The sequence below is a fragment of the Leptonotus elevatus genome, chromosome 1 (assembly GCF_054856555.1).
Source record: "Leptonotus elevatus isolate MCC_2025b chromosome 1, RoL_Lele_1.0, whole genome shotgun sequence".
NCBI lineage: Eukaryota > Metazoa > Chordata > Actinopteri > Syngnathiformes > Syngnathidae > Leptonotus > Leptonotus elevatus.
The window spans coordinates 1,374,716-1,391,627 of record NC_141239.1 but is presented as its reverse complement, the minus strand read 5'-3'; the positions used below and the strand labels follow the sequence as shown (position 1 = coordinate 1,391,627).

Sequence of the window (16,912 nt, the reverse complement as noted above, 5' to 3'; positions counted from 1 at the left end):
TGACTTTTTAATTATGCCCCCCCCCCCCAGAAGTACCGGTGGCTGGTATCGGCAGTCTCCGTGAGTACCGATATCTTAACTCTTTCACTGCCATTGACGGTTATAGACGTCGAAAATTAATTTGACAAACAAACTTTTGTTGTTTGTTGTATGAAAACCTAGATTTTTTTAAATTGTACATTTAGAACAGATATAAAATTTGTGATTAATCGTGAGTTAACTCATGAAGTCCTACGCTCCTAATTTTTTATTGTAATTAACCGCATGACATCAATAGTTAACTCACGATTCATCATAAATTTGATAGCTGTTCTAAATGAACAATAAAAAAAAATCTAGGTTTCCATACTCTTGTTAACAAAAGTGGAAAAAAAATGTTAAACTAATAGAAATAGTTCAAATGAATTTTTGACGTCAATAGCCGTCAATGGCAGTGAATGAGTTAAAATAAGACACCGATACCAGCGCCCATCCCTACTTCCCGTACCTTTGATTAAGCTGTTTTTAAAGCCTTTTTTTTTTTTAAATAGCAATTTCACTTTTAAATGTCTTTAAAGCTTTATGTGTTTAAATGTTGTCAATCTACGTTCTTTTAATCATTTTAAATGAGCTACTTTGGTTCTCTTTGCTTTGTGAATGTCTTCAGCTGTTCTGTTTGTAAATGCTTTGAGGTGCTGTGCTTTCGGTTTTGTAAAGTCGCTGGCAAAAAATAGATGTATATATGTTTATATTTTTTAATGATTTTTTGGCCAATGAAGTGGAATTGGTCATTGGTCACGTTTGTCCCTAACGACGAGTGGCACAGTTCAAGGACATCGAGTAAATGCGGAAACTGCTTTAGCAAGCCTTCATTCTGCTGCAACGGACGAGCGCTTCTGCAGAGTGCTCCCTCTTTTGTGTCACGTTTTCTGCTCCACGGAGGGCGCACACGCCTCCTCCTCCTCCTCCTCCTCCTCCTCCTGCTCCTGCTGCCGACACACTTCCACTCTGCCACTCACGCCAATGAAAAGATAACCGTGGCTCAAGAAGACGGTGTGCTTTAAAGGCGACATGGACGCTCATTGATTGCAAAGGAATTACTGTACGTGTATGGATCGGAGTTCATCGCCGATGTGGGGCGAATGTGAGAGGTGAGTTGCTTTTTTTTTTTTTTTTTGAAAGATAATGATGCGCGAAGGTGAAACGGCGGTGCTTGAACGCAACGCGCCAATTAGCCAATATTTATTTGAGCTCTTTTATGGTTGCCTTTAGGTGTTCGCGACACATGGTTACACTTCCTACATTGTAAGCTGTTTGCGGTAGTGTTTGTTGTCCTAAAAATAACAAGGCCCAACATTCAGTCCAACACAGCAACCATCTGCATATTCGTCATTTTTTTTTCTGTCACGTCAACATTGAAATTCTATATATTTATTGGTGACCTATTTCGATTAACGTGTAACAAATAAGCAAAAAAAAAAAAAAAGTAACTGGGAAACAAAACAAAACAAATGTCATAAAATGTGTATTGAAAGCTCCACCATGCTAACAAAAATATGCACCGTTAAGTGTTTAGCATGTGAATTCTTTACATACTGCTGCGGGGCACATAAAAAAAAAAACACACACACATACAATAGTGTGGTTTCATTGTGATAATCTGGCTCAAGCACAACAATGCGGATTGTGAACAACTCGTCTGCTCATGTGGTCAACTTTTCAGCTGTGGCATGCAGCAACTGTCTTGTCGTTTTCAGCTGTTTTGAGGAATGTGCCATGTATGGACGAGCACAAGAGCAGTATGACACGATAGTGCTACTTTTAACGCAGGTTTATTTTTAGCACAATGCTAGCATGCTAGTTAGCACAGTAGACTATTGATTTCATTGAAGGCTTTTTTTTTTTTTGCCGCTCATCCCTCCAAATGTTCCCTGCTGGGTGTCCTTCATATGCTAATTAAAGACTGTCCTCGCTACCACAATTCTACGCAGCACTCCAAATGACATGACGTCAAAAGCCTGAAGGGTTTTGAGAGATTTTTTCCCCCCCCCTTTCAAAAATAGGCAGATAGCAAATAGTTATTTTATTGTTTAATTTCACAATTGAGAAGCATAGCTTTTCCAGAATCACAATTATTAACAAAATAAAATATGTTAATCTTCATACGACTCAAAAAAACCAAAACACCTATTAAGACATCTATTATTAAGCATGCATGGACTTGCTACATTACTTGCATATCAGTAACGTTCATTGAGGTTCATGACTGGTGAGGCGCTAATGATAATATAAACCCAAAATAGAAAAATTGCCTTATTCCAGTTTTGACCTTCATTGAAACACATTTCAAATAAGGTCAAAATGTAATTTTTTGAATATCTTATCAAGGCTTTGAGTTATGTTAATCAGTTCCACACTGTTCAACATTGGGATACCAAGAAAAACAAAAAGGTATGTTGAAGTTAATTGTTGTTCTCTTTTCTAAAATAAAAAAAGAGCTCTTGGTCTTCCCTTTATATTTAATGTTATGAAATCACAGATTATAAAATTCCCAAGGTATCTCTGATGTTTTCGAACAAACCAATCCGTGTAAAAAAAAAAAGAGTTCTGATGAATTTAGTGGAGCGAAGCAGTTGCCCTGATACGAGTGAATGGAAGTGATTGTCATGGACTCCAGGTTCAAGATGGCGGATAAATCTGCTCGCCCATAGATATCAAAGAATGCTTCATTCAAGGAAGGCCGGAAGTGGGATTTATCCCAGTTGGCTTTTCCCAGTTCCAACCTGAAAGCGTTTGAGGTGAAAGTAAACAACCAAAATGGCGCATGGTGATAAATTGTTTTCGATTTTGGTCCTCAAAACACGTTTTGACCTCCAGCAAACTCACTTTCTCGCAGTTTTGCTTCATTTATGTATTTGTCTTATTTTTGTAAGCATTCCATACAGTTCAGTAGTTCACCGTACAATTTCATGCAGGACGATGGCGGCATACTGTCACGTACGTCGTGTTACGTGAAGTTAAGTCGAATATTTATGAATGAAGAAAGCGACGAGTGAATTGCGTTCACGGTTTGTGTTGCCAAAGGGCTCGCCGTTATCGAGTGACGTCACATTCTATTTGGTCGGTGAAGTCGGGGTCGTTTTTTTTCCCCCGACTTCGCAAGTGGAATTTTCGAGTTCAAGGGGGCGCTCTCGTACGCACTTCCTGGTTTGAAGTCGGAAAAGTCAGATTTCCCACTTTCCTTGAATGCAGCAGAAGAAGACTAAATGGCTCAAGGCGGAGTCGGCAGCGTCGTCACTGGTCGGCCATCTTAGGACAGGGGACTGCTCTGGTGCGCCGTGCTGTAGTCGGTGGTAAGGAGTTGTAAGGTGGATGATTTATCCACTTAAATACTCGTAACTTGCTGGATTCTTGGTTTATTCCAATCATTATTAACGTGGCTATGATTCAGGCGGAATATTTAATTCGCATATTATTATTTTTTTAAATGACGCATAGTTGTTTCCGTCATCTCTTGTGTCATATGTAACAACAAAAATAAAAATCGGTTGAGAATTTGGGAGAGTTGAGCAATCTACAGCTAATTCAAAGTCGGTGCTCCATTGACTGTAATGTTATGCGTGTTCGAGCAGCCCTGTCTCAAGATGGCCGCCCTGTGACGACGTTGCTTCTCATTGGCTCAGAGCACACAAGACATCTCGTGTTCTTATAGATATCGATGTGCTTGCTCGAGTGGTTATGTTATTTCCATGGGCTTCTTCTTCTACAAAATGTGTCTATAAAACTCAGCGCTGCCACATGCTGGCAGTGGCAATGTACTTTCACGCCACCACCACTTTTCAGTGCTTTCCCGCACATTTGAACAGGAAATATATTTTGAGCTAATTACGAAATCATTGATAATTATTGGACTGAAAATAAAGTCATGTAAAGCATGAACCATAGATTAAAATGCAACACGATTTATGTAATCCTAAGGTTTTCTTTTTTTTATCCTTCACATGCTAAAAACGGTCAGCAGGGGGCGGCGCTGCCTTACTTGCTTACCCTGACCGCACATCTCTGCTGTATACACTTAAAAATAAGTAGGCGAGCCAAGTTAGTTCAGACCCTGTGACCTCACGGGTGTTTGCCTTTAGATATTTGTTGAACACGAAATGACTATTAGTGCGTATTTGTGTCCATTCGACCCATTTGACGGTGGAATTTGTTTCTCCGCACAGTGCTGTGGAGGAGGAAGCATCATCCAAAGTCACAGGCCCAGTGACAGGTAGGCCTGACCCGTGAGACCTATATGGACCACATATAGTGGAAGTGTGAGGGTTTTTTGTTTCTAACTCGAACCTGTTTTAGATGCGTGTCGAGACGAAGCAGACGACACTCCTCCTCTTCAGCCTCACACTGTAAAGCAGTTTGAGCAGGTACGTGTACATTCCTTATTGTGGCACGTTTCTTGGAAAACATGATTTAATGCTTGAAGTTTGAAGCAATCTTTTGTTTGGTGGCTTTCTGGTTCCTTAGTTTGTTGGCAGTCATTTGTTGCAAACTTGGGACTGTGTGCTCTCTGTTGCTATCTTGTGGTCAAATGTGTAATTACAGGATGACGTGTCCAGACGTACAGTATACAATTGGACTATTTTGGGAAAGCTGAATCATAGTTGTGAATTTCCATTGTCGCATTCGTGAATGCCGGCAATAAAGTTTAATTTATACTCCACCTAGTGTTATAGTCAGGGAAGCGCGTAACAATTGTGGTGGGGTTCTCGTATGAGCACCAGAGGTTGTTGTTTGGTCCTATATTAGCGAGGTGATCGCTTTGGTGATCGCTCTTATTGTGCACCTTTCTTGTCATACGTGCTTCCTTGTGTTAATGGCTATAAAAAATAAAAAAAAATCGTCCACAACAAAACACTCGAATTAATTTTTTAAAATCGATTTATCGCACAACCCCAACAAAAATAAAAGATAAATAAAAGACCATGAAATATATGAGAGAAAATTCTGATTCTTTGTAAATAGAGTATTTATTGGTCCTTTTGAAAAAAAGTTTTTTTAATCAACTTCCACATATGACTTTTAATTTGTATCATATTTGATACATCCGGTCACAATGCTTTAAATTTTTACATTTATAACTGTCAAACATATAACAATAAACATACATATCAAACATTTTAGTATTTCCAAAAATCATAAAGAAAATTTCCCACTATTCATAAGTGAAGGTGTTTCTCCTTTCTCAGTTGGGACGATCTTGCAAGGTCATCAGCTGGGTGATACTGCCCTCTAATGGATTATCCATGCAATGCATGTGTCAGATCATATACGTCAGTGTTTTAATGGGAAAAAATATTATACAACATGTCTTGTATTTAACATGATACGTTTAGCGTTATACAAATTTTTAGTTGTGAAAGTTGATATTATTACACCTGTTTTGAAATGACTAATTTAAGAGATCGTGTTTGGCCCAAAAGGAACATGCATAATTATAGTGTTGCCTTCATATTTTTTTTACATGTTCAAACATTTTCTCCTTATGTACCAAAAAAAACAAATGATTCAATTATTACCAAATGAATGGTGATTCATATTTTATTCATCATTAAGCTTCCCTAATTTTTCCGTGGCCCGTTTGAAAAACAAATGCCCGCCCACTGACTTGCAGTATGGAACCGTGCGATCAGCGAGCGGATTTAACGCAGCTCTCTAGGGCAGCAATGGGAATGGAATAGGAATGATAAGGTTTATTATTTCATTTCAATCATATTCTGTTTATTGGTGGATATCGTCGACATGCGGGCCCGTTTTGTGTACTGGCAGGTTAAAGGTCGGAAAAGTGGCTTTTGAAGCATTGATAGCCGCAAAATGTATGCAGTAACGCTATTAAGTATGGATGGAAATGAGATGGCCGACAGCTGACGGCATCTCATGGAAAACACCCCGAACGGAACCTCCTGGTTTCTCCCTCAGGCCGTCAACATGGCCCAGATTTTCTCATATCAACTCTGCACGATTACGCTAAATTCAGGTCTTCCTCTTTTTTTTATTGTTTGCTAGTAGAATGTCAACTTTGTGTCAAAATGGAACATCAACAATTGAGTTGCTAATTCCAACTGATGAAAATATACAATAAACAGGGTTGGGAGGGTTACTTTTAAAATGTAATCCATTACAGTTACAAGTTACCTGCTAGAAAATGTAGTTAGTAATGTAACCCAAGTAGCATAATATTAAAGTAATGTAACTGGATTACTTTTGGATTACTCCAATATTAAGTATGTGACTGAAAGCAACCGCATTGATAGATAGATAGAAGCGTTTTCAAACTTCCCGCGTGTGGAGGACGCGACTCGTCAGTTCGTTCGTTCCCACCTCGCCGGTCCCATAACGGTCCCACTCGCGCAGGCGGGCAGGCTCTCTCTCTCTCTCGCTCTCGCACGCCCTCTTTCGCACTCTCTCTCATCGTAGAAATTGTAATCCCCATTTTTAGTAAATGTACCTGTAATCGGATTACTTATTTTTTTTTCTTCCTATAACTGTAATGGAATACATTTCCTTTTTTTTTTTTTGCAAACATGTATTCCGTTACTCCCCAAGCCTGACAATAAATGGTTTTATATTTAACAAATGTAGGATTGATCAGGAGGCAAAAGAGATACCAGAGATTAACAATTCATAATCCGCTGTATGAAGTTTCAATTACAGTGAAAAGGTTTTTCATAAATGTAAATATTGAATTGGACTAGTGATTAAAAAAAAGGGAAGATATTTTCGTATATTTGTTTTGATTTTAGTGTTGCCTGTTTTAATAAATTAGTTGAAATTAAATGTACTTATCGAAATGTTAAATAAAAAGTTGTCACTGAATCTTGGATATTTTGACATTTGTCAATGGACTCAATTTTTGCCATTACACAAATTGGAATTGGAAAAAAAATCACTTTGTTCCATATTTTTCTGTTATAACAGCTTCAACTCTTCCGGGAAGACATGCTGTCAGCGTGTTTATGTATTTTATTTATTATTATTATTATTTTTGCCAGGCCACTGATGTTAGGATCGCCACCAAAAACCAGATTCACTGTCATGACAAAATCGTGTTCTCGCTGAGCGTGCATTTGAGCAGGATGTGACTTGGCACGGAAGCGAACGTTTCACGTGTTAAAGCGCCACATGATGTCATCCGAAATCCAAGTTTGGTGTCTGACCCATTTTGTTCTGAATTATTGAACAACAGCATGTAATGGGACACTTTAATGGAGACACTCAGTGATCGCATCCGGAACAGGAAGTCGTGACGTATAACCCGCTTGTGTAAATAACCTTTTACACGAACTGAAACTTATTTCATATTCGACAAGAGATTATTTATTATTATTATATAAATTGTTCACCTTGGTGAGAGATTGAGTATAATAAGTATGTATAATATATTCAATAAACTGTTGAAAAGGCTGTGGCTCTCCTTTCCCACATGTGGGGGGCATTACAGTAAATAACTTCAGTGGTGCCTCTACTTAAAATACTTTTTATGATATGAGCTGTTTTGTTGTTGTTGTTGTTGTTGTTTTTTTAAATACAGCTTAAAAATATTAAAGTGTTATATGGTGGGAGTGAACTTCACGACAAGCAGCCGTTTGGCAGATAGTGAACGATTTTTCACAAAAGAAACCTAGCGGCGAAAGAGAAACGAGAGCGAGCTTCTTATTGCCACTCCCGAGTTGAGGTTTCCGACCAACAATATTGTTACGTTAGCATTACATGATCAAATTAAAGTGTATTTTATCGCTTAGCGCCGCTCGATTAAGAAGAAAATATTCATCACAATGAATTTGGTAATCATTGAAATCACGATTAGGACAATCATTAGTTTTTTGGTACAAAACAAGACTAGGTTTAAACATGTAAAAAAAAATAAGACAAATAACATTTCTTTGTGGAGCATGATTAAATTAGCCATTTAAAAAAAGGTGCAAATATATAAATGTAAACAACTCAAAATTAGTATTAATAATCTTTTCTTTTTTATTTTTGATTATGACGATTTTGTAATTGCGGAGTGAGTGTAATAATTGAGATTGTGATTAATTGCACATCCCTAATATCTCTATTATATCAATTATGTTGTCCCTGGTTTTCAAGGCGCACATTCAAGAACAAGGCCCGTTGAATTCAAGCATTCAAATATAATGCAAAAAAAACCTTTACATTCTTAGGTTTTTCATAAATGCAAATATTGAATTGGACTAGTGATTAAAAAAAGGGAAGATATTTGCGTATATTTGTTTTGATTTTAGTGTTGCCTGTTTTAATAAATTAGTTGAAATTAAATGTACTTATCAAAATGTTAAATAAAAAGTTGTCACTGAATCTTGAATATTTTGACATTTGTCATGGACTCAATTTTTGTAATGTAAACAACTCAAAATTAGTATTAATAATCTTTTCTTTTTTATTTACGATTATGACGATTTTGTAATTGCGGAGTGTAATAATTGAGATTGTGATTAATTGCACAGCCCTAATATCTCTTATTATATCAATTATGCTGTCCCTGGTTTTCAAGGCGCACATTCAAGAGCAAGGCCCGTTGAATTCAAGCATTCAAATATAATGCAAAATTTTTTTTTACATTCTTAGGTTTTTCATAAATGCAAATATTGAATTGGACTAGTGATTTAAAAAAGGGCAGATATTTGCGTATATTTGTTTTGATTTTAGTGTTGCCTGTTTTAATAAATTAGTTGAAATTAAATGTACTTATCAAAATGTTAAATAAAAAGTTGTCACTGAATCTTGAATATTTTGACATTTGTCATGGACTCAATTTTTGTAATGTAAACAACTCAAAATTAGTATTAATAATCTTTTCTTTTTTATTTACGATTATGACGATTTTGTAATTGCGGAGTGTAATAATTGAGATTGTGATTAATTGCACAGCCCTAATATCTCTTATATCAATTTTGCTGTCCCTGGTTTTCAAGGCGCACATTCAAGAACAAGGCCCGTTGAATTCAAGCATTCAAATATAATGCAAAAAAAAAACTTTACATTCTTAGCATTCCATTTAATTTGGTAATTTATAAAGATCAATAATGTGTCGTGCTATTTTTGCTATTTCAAACCTTGGGTGACGGCATTGCCATTCATTTTAATGAGGGCAAACGTTTTGAGATATGAGTGTTTCAGGTTAAGAGCGCGGTCAAGAAGTTAACGAAAGTCGTACGGTCCCCTCCAAAAGTATTGGAACGGCAAGTTGTGTACTGAAGACATTTGGGTTGAATCGGAGACCGACGTGTAGAATTTTGATTTTTGATTTGATACATCATTGTAAATGTGTTAAACAACTCTTTTGTTTGAAACGACCCACTTTGCAAGTGAGCAAAAGTATTGGAACGGCCATTATTCAAGCGACTGAGCGCAGCAAATTCCATTTTGAATTGCTACTGCCGCCCGTTGGCGAAAAAAAAAATGAAACATTGAACAATGATATAGCGGGTAACACTCGTGTTGATTTCGTCGATGAAAACCAAACAAAAATAATTTAGTCAACACATTTTTCACCGGACGAAAACCCTCATTCAAGGCTGGACTGGCCATCTGGCGTGCAGGGCAGATGCCCGGTGGGCCGGCATCTTTTGGGGCAGATGCAGTGCTTTTTTAATAATCATTTTCTTACATTTTACCCCGAGAAACTGGCCCACAATTTAGAGGGACCAGTCTGTTAATCCAGTTCCGATATAGATAGTAAACTGAAACATTGATCAAACATCAGTGGCAGAACTACATGTTCGGCAGGATTTGGGCCGGGCCGGTGGGCCTAAGTCAAAATACCAGGGCCCATTTTTTTATTATAATTTTTTTGTGCCAGTCCAGCCCTGCCCTCATTAATAGACAATAATGGGACTAAATCAGTATGCATTTTCGTGGACTAATGAAGACGAGACAAAAATGTACTTCGCTCGACTAAAATCTATGGACATTTTAGTTCATGGACAAAAAACGAGACAAAAATGATCTGATTTGGTCAAATCTTGTGACACACCCCCTTCAAATTTAAAGATAGAAAGTGCAACATGCACAAACACATGAAACAGACAGGAGGTGGATTCACGATGAAAGGTTAAAAAAAAAAAGTAAATTGTCGTTATTACCTAACATTAACTCATTCACTGCCATTGACGGCTATAGACGTCAAAAATTCGTTTGAACTATTTCTATTAGTTTAACATTTTTTTTCCACTTTTGTTAACAAATTGGAAAACCTAGAATTTTTTTTATTGTACTTTTGGAACAGATATAAAATTTTGAAGTCATGCGATTAATTTCAATTAAAAAAAAATTACGCTCCTAATTTACTTTCTTTTTCTTTTTCTTTTTAAAGAAAAGATTATTAAAAGCAAAAAATACAAATTAAATTACTTTTTTTTTTTAAGAAAAAAAAAGAAGAAAGGATTATAAAAAATTAGGGCCATTAGCGATTAAAATTTTCAATTGTAATTAATCACATGACTTCAATAATTAACTCACGATTAATCACATTTTTTATCTGTTTTAAAAGTACAATAAAACAATTTTTTTTAAAGTTTTCATGCTCTTAACAAAAGTGGAAAAAGTGTCCAATTAATAGAAATAATTCAAATGAATTTTTGACGTCTATAGCCGTCAATGGCAGCGAATGAGTTAATCCAACGGCTATAACGTTCCAACAATAATGTTAATCCGACCGCTAACTAACGCTGGCTAACTTACTAGCTCGTAGCAAGGAGCCATAATAGCCACTTGTTGATATACCGTCATTGCGTTTGAAGTTGTTTTTCATCAAGAAGATGTTTGAAAAGTTGAGCGTGAACTAAAACGTTGCGAGTTTTTGTTGACTAAAACGAGACGAATAAAATGATGTTTTCTTGGGACTAAAATCTCGATTTATAGTATAATAAAAACGAGATGAGCTTGACTAACTATGATAGAAACTAACAAGCGCGAATGAAACTGGACTACAACGCACGCACGCACGCACGCACGCACATACACATACTCACCCACATACACACACACAAAAAAAATAAAATAATAATAATAATAATAATAATTTAAAAAAAAAAAAAAAAGAGCAATGATGATGACATTTCCGAATGAACAATACTGAGCTCTTAAAAGAAAGAAAAAAAATAAATAAACTGGACTACAACTGAGACGAAATTTAAAAATGGCGGATAAAATCAACACTTGGTAACACTTGTATTGATTATAATGTTAAACAAATGGCAAACAAAAAAAGGATATCTTGCCTACGTGTGCGTGCGTGCGTGCGTGCGTGCGTGCGTGCGTGCGTGTCAGCTGCTGTTTTTTTTCGCAGGAGTGTGAGACTTCTCATCATATCACAAGTGCCTGTTAACCCAGAGTCTCTTTCCTCCCCCCCTTCGTGCCTTCATCCCCCCCTCCCCTCCCCCCCACCCCCCCCCCCCCCCTCCTCTTCCACCCCAATTCCCCGTGGCAGTCTGAGATTCCCGGGATGTGTGCTCCTGTAAAATAAGCCGGCGTGCCGTCCGCTCGCTCCCAGATCTCACCATGGGGCTGGCGCGCACACGTCTGTGACCGCCCCCGGGCCGCAGAGATGCCCGCCGCATCTCAAATACTCTCCTAGACTAGTTATTAATTTATTTTTATTTTTATTTTTTTAGACGTGTGTGATTTTTGTCAATGGGGTGTCAGAGGCCCAACATTTGTCACGAACGACCAGCCCGGAAGAAAGTTCACGCATGCCTTGACGCGTCGTGACACGCAGAAGCCGAAGAAGACTTTGTATTTCTGACTTGTAACCCGCCATGTCGAGCAGCGCGGGCGCCCCTTTTTGACGGCCATGTCTAACGGCTACCGCACTTTGTCGCAGCACCTGAACGACCTGAAGAAGGAGAACTTCAGCCTCAAGCTGCGCATCTACTTCCTGGAGGAGAGAATTCAGCAGAAGTACGAGGAGAGCAGCGACGATGTCTATCGAACGGTGAGTCCGGCTCGATTTTTTTTTTTGCTGTCGTCGAGATTGTCGGGAAATAAAGGAAAAAAAAAAGGAAAGTCTTCTCTTGTTTGTTGGCTCGGCTGTCGTGCCCGCTCGACAACTGGCTGTGTTGTTTTTACAAACGTCTTCAGGAACGTTTTGCTTGGGCATCGATTGGAAATTTCCTCAACCGATTCGATTCTCGATTTTTTTTTTTCTTTTCTTTTTTTTCCCCAGTCGATTCACTTAGTTCAATCCGATATTGATTAATTATGGAACCTCAATTCTTCTTAAATAACAAGGACATGATAAATAAAAATGAAAATAACACGTGTTATCACTTAAGTGTTATACAAACATTGACATCAATGTTTTCATAATTCGAATTCAATAATCGTACACATAAATTAAAAAGATTTGTGAATTGTGCAATAAGTCAGGTCTTTCATAAATGTAAGAAAATACTTAAAAATTCGTATGAATTTATGGGAAAAAGAGATATTAAAATAATCGATTTATGGTTTTATGAATCAATATCACACTCAAAAAGGTCAATCGATTCAATATAGATCGTTGGATTATTATAATTTTTTTAAACCCAGCCCTTGTTCAGTGTAAATGGCTCGGACCAACAGTCGGAGGTTCCATGAAACCATCGAAATTGAGTCTTGAATTGTGCTGCTGCTTTAAAATGTGCTGGGCAATAAATCCAATTAATTCGATTAATCGTCATTTTGAAAATCGAATAGTTAAAAATTTGCTTAGTCGTGAAATCGAATGTTGCCTTCGGGATTATTAAAAGCTGCTGTTCTTATGTTGTGTTACAACCAGATGTTATTGTGGGGTGTGATTAATTTTCAACAAGTGGCAGAATTCTTTATGGATGTTTTACAAGACATGTTTACGATGGCTGCCAATGACTTCCTTGTGGCAATTAAACACAAACTATGAATGTTAAGTTTATGTTAAAACTGACTTAAAATTAGAGCTGTCAAATGATAATTTTTTTTGATCAGATTAATCACATTTTAGAATTTTGATTAATCACGATTAATTGCTTAATTAAAAAGGCTTTTTATCAAAAAAATTTGCCTGCAAAATTTAAAGAGCCCCTGTTATGTGTTCATTTTTTTTTTACATTTAATGTCTTCAAAAATTTAGATCCACTGCACACGCGTATCCTCATTTTTTTCTAATCACTTAATAACTTGCATCATTTAAAATGGGAAAAAATGACCCCAATAGTTTGACAATATTCTGAACACGCCAACATTTATGAAATGCTTTGATCATCTGCGGTCAAAATTAATAGCGTGATTAATCTGCGTTAACGCGATATTTTTTGTGATTAATTAATTAGTTAACGCTCTAACTTTTACAGCACTATTTAGAATCAAACAAACATTATTGTTGTCTGAACATTTTGCGCAGGAGTTATTTTTGGAAATAAACGTTTATTGGGTTTATTAGATTCAAATTGATTAAAATCGTAATCGGCCCGAATGACTGCAAAAAAAATGGAGATTTTATTTTTGGGCCGAATCGCCCGGCACACTTGGACACGTAGACACTTACGAAGGTGCAATGCTGTACACTCACGGGCCACAACATTAGGTACGTCTGCATAGTACGGAAGACGATTAGGGCGAGTGAAGAGAGAGAGAAAAAAGTTTGGCAGGATTCTGACTTCATTCTCTGAATTTTCACTTTAAAGTCAGAATTCTAATTTTAATTTGAGAATTCTGAGATTAAAATCTGAATTCTGAGAATAAAGCCAGAATTCTGACTTTAAATGGAGAATTCTGAGATTAAAATCAGAATTCTGAGATTATAATCATAATTCTGAGATTAAAATCAGAATCCTGCCCCAAAAAAAATCTCTCTTCACAGACCCTAAACCTCTTCCATAGCATAGCATAACATAATGATCTGGTTAATAATACTTTTTTTTTGGGGGGGGGGGGGGGTCATGGGTTTCTGTAAAGGTGGATTTTATTTCAGTTTTCCTAAAATATGACTTTGGTAGAGGTTTGTGTTATGAAAAAAAAAATGTCATTGTTGTTTGTGTTTTTTAAATCTTCACTTTTTAAAAACATTGACATATTGCAAAAATGTTTAATAATAATATGAGGGGAAGGGGATCATATCTTTATATGGTTTCAAAGTCATAATGGTCCCCCCAAAAGAGACTCTAATGTGGCTCGCGCTAAAAAGAAAATTGCCGCGCTGTCCCCTGGTGTACCTAATATTGTGGAGTAGTGTCCTTTTTTTCTATCGGCAGACGAGCAGTATCTCTTTCATGAATGAATTTCCTTCCGGATCAATAAAGAGTCTAATGACCTACAGTAGCTATTCAGGATGACAGGCACATTTCCTTTATTTCCTAACTATGTGGAAAAATAACAAATCATTTGTGGGTTTCTTATTTTTGAAAATGGCAGTTTCATAGTTTTGATCGGCCTAATTGTGAATTGTCTTTTTTTTTTTCTTCTTCTTTTTTTTTTTTGCTGCTTAGCTGGACATGAGCCGATGCAATCAACTAGAATAGGGTTGTTCGAGAAAGAATATCAACTTTAGTACAAGGTGTTTTGTTGCTTTTGTGTGTAGGTGTACCTAATGTTGTGGCCTGATGTTGTCCTTTTTTCTGGTCTGTTTTTTTCTCTTTTCTGAATGAAGTTCCTTCGGGATCAGTGATTAAATTGTGTTTTGGATCAATACAGTGTATGGATGAGAAGTTTGTGACAACATTTCATTGATTGGATTTAAGTTGCTATTAACAAAGCAGTTAATGGGTTGATCTTTTTTTTTAATGAGTCATTTCACAGTTCTGATGGCTGGATGAATGGATTTTTTTTTTTTTAATCTGCTTCACTTAAAATGAGCAAAAACAATGTGATCAGACAAAAACAGCTGTTCAGTATCGGCTTCATTATAAAAACGATCGAAGTATCTTTTAGACCCAGACTTGAGCGAAGATCCTTCCCCATTATGAGCGCATAGCAGAGGCGGGCGGCCATATTGAATGTGGCCGCTGTACATTCATCCAGTGAGATTTGAACTTTTATCAGTTTAATGGCTTTGTGATCGGCGACCAAATCTTATGCTCCACCCGTGAGAGCTGCTCCGGGTTGTTGCCGTTGGCCGGTTGCCCGCGGTCCAAACATTTCAGCGAAACCCAGCACAAGCCTCGGCGGGCACATTGCGATCCCTCCTGGAAGCTTTGATGCACTATTTTTAGCCCGAGTAAACGCAGGAGATATACGGAGCAGCGCGGTTGCCTTATTGACCAGCTAGCATGTAGCCGTTAGCGTTAGCGTCCTCTTCCAAAAGCCATCTCTCACTGTAAGAAAGTTTTGCTGTGGAAAAAAACAAAAAACAGGTTGCTTTTCATTTGCAAATGTGGCCGCGTCGCTCTGTGCCTGCTTTTATTCACGGAGTTTGTTGCTGAGGGCCGAAGGGCCAACAGGGTCCGAAATAGAAGGTGCACCCTGATGTTTGTCTATATATAGAGCTGTTTGTGAAGGCTTGGGCCATGTTGTTGACACACACCAATACACGTTCCTCTCAGCAGCGTGTCACATTATTCTTGCATCGTTGCTGAGGTGACTCATTGCTAGGGGTGCGACAAAAAAATCGATTCTCAAGAATTGATATAAAATGTCCCAAAGTCGATTTTGTTTCAATTATTTTATACTGTCTTGTCCTTGTTGGTGGGTGCCTTTTATTGGGAGAGCTGTTCGTGTTGTACACGATTTGGCCACTGTGGGGCAGTGTGGTTCCACGCGGTCTGATACACTGCTAAGTTGTAGCCACATTAGAGAGTAGAAGGAAAAAGTCACGATCAAGTTATTCCAATAAAAGTTGTTTTTTTTTGCAGCGCGGAGCCGTTCTTTTGAGTGATAAAAGTGCCGCGATTAGCGCGCTAATTAGCATTAGCGAGTCAGACTGGAGTAGATCATTACGATTCCTTGAACATCTATAAATTGTAGTAAAAATCATTGTTAATCAAAAATCGATTCCGAATCAAATCGCACACCCAAAAATCGGAATCGAATCGATTCGAGAGACATTCAAAGATTCCCACCCCCGAGTTTTTATCCATCTGAGAGGGCGGCCATTTTGCCACTTGCTGTCGACTGCAGATGACATCACAGTTGCTCAGGTCTCAGGCAACAACCAATCACAACTCACCTGTTTTCTGAAGCTGAGCTGTGATTGGTTGTTACCTGAGCAGCTGTGATCTAATTTCAACTCGACAGCAATTAAGTGGCAAAATAGCCGCCTTTTGATATTGATAAAAATTGCTGGATTTTGCTCCCAAATAAAGGCACACACAAACAAAGGGAAGACAGTATAAATTATTATAATTTGAATAAAATCGATTCTGAATCGTAATAAAGGAGAATCACGATTCTTATGAGAATCCATTTTTTGGGGGGCACACCCCTAATAAAAACGTCTGGATTTTGCTTCATAACTCATATTCCACAAATGTAATATTAATCAGAATGTCATGTTTGGACTAGTGAGGTCGCATACAACATATTATTGCCAAAAAATGTTTGACTTGCCCTTTTTAAAGAAATATTTTTCAACACAAACAGATACAGCAAAAATGGAGTTGACGTAGCAAGCTAGCAGTTGACGTAGCAGGCTAGCAGTTGACGTAGCAGGCTAGCAGTCGTCTGCTTGACTTTGCGCTGCCCTCTATTTCCATATCCATTCTTTCGTACTCGACTCGAGTGAGCACATCTGCAAGATGTTCAAACTTGCTTGTTTATTCCACACGAGTGACGCTCCTTTTTTTTGGTTGCGTGATTTCACTTTCCTTGTTAGACCAGCGCCACCGAGTGTCCAAAATAGCAAGCTTCATGCGGCCATATTCAATTTTACTTTGTAAAAAAACCCACCCGCTCCGCGGGCTGGACT

General features: G+C 37.6%; 1 protein-coding gene across 1 annotated transcript in view; it reads left to right on the top strand.

Annotated features, from left to right (window-relative positions):
• The first annotated feature begins 447 nt into the window (after positions 1-447).
• LOC147180270 (myomegalin) overlaps positions 448-16,912 on the top strand; it is a 72,920-nt gene continuing 56,455 nt past the window's right edge. Inside the window, exons 1-4 of the mRNA XM_086071282.1 lie at positions 448-1,130; positions 4,203-4,249; positions 4,333-4,400; positions 11,879-11,989. Of these exons, the coding sequence (XP_085927408.1) occupies positions 1,090-1,130; positions 4,203-4,249; positions 4,333-4,400; positions 11,879-11,989 (267 nt within the window). The 5' untranslated portion in view covers positions 448-1,089. The remainder of the gene's footprint in view (positions 1,131-4,202; positions 4,250-4,332; positions 4,401-11,878; positions 11,990-16,912) is intronic.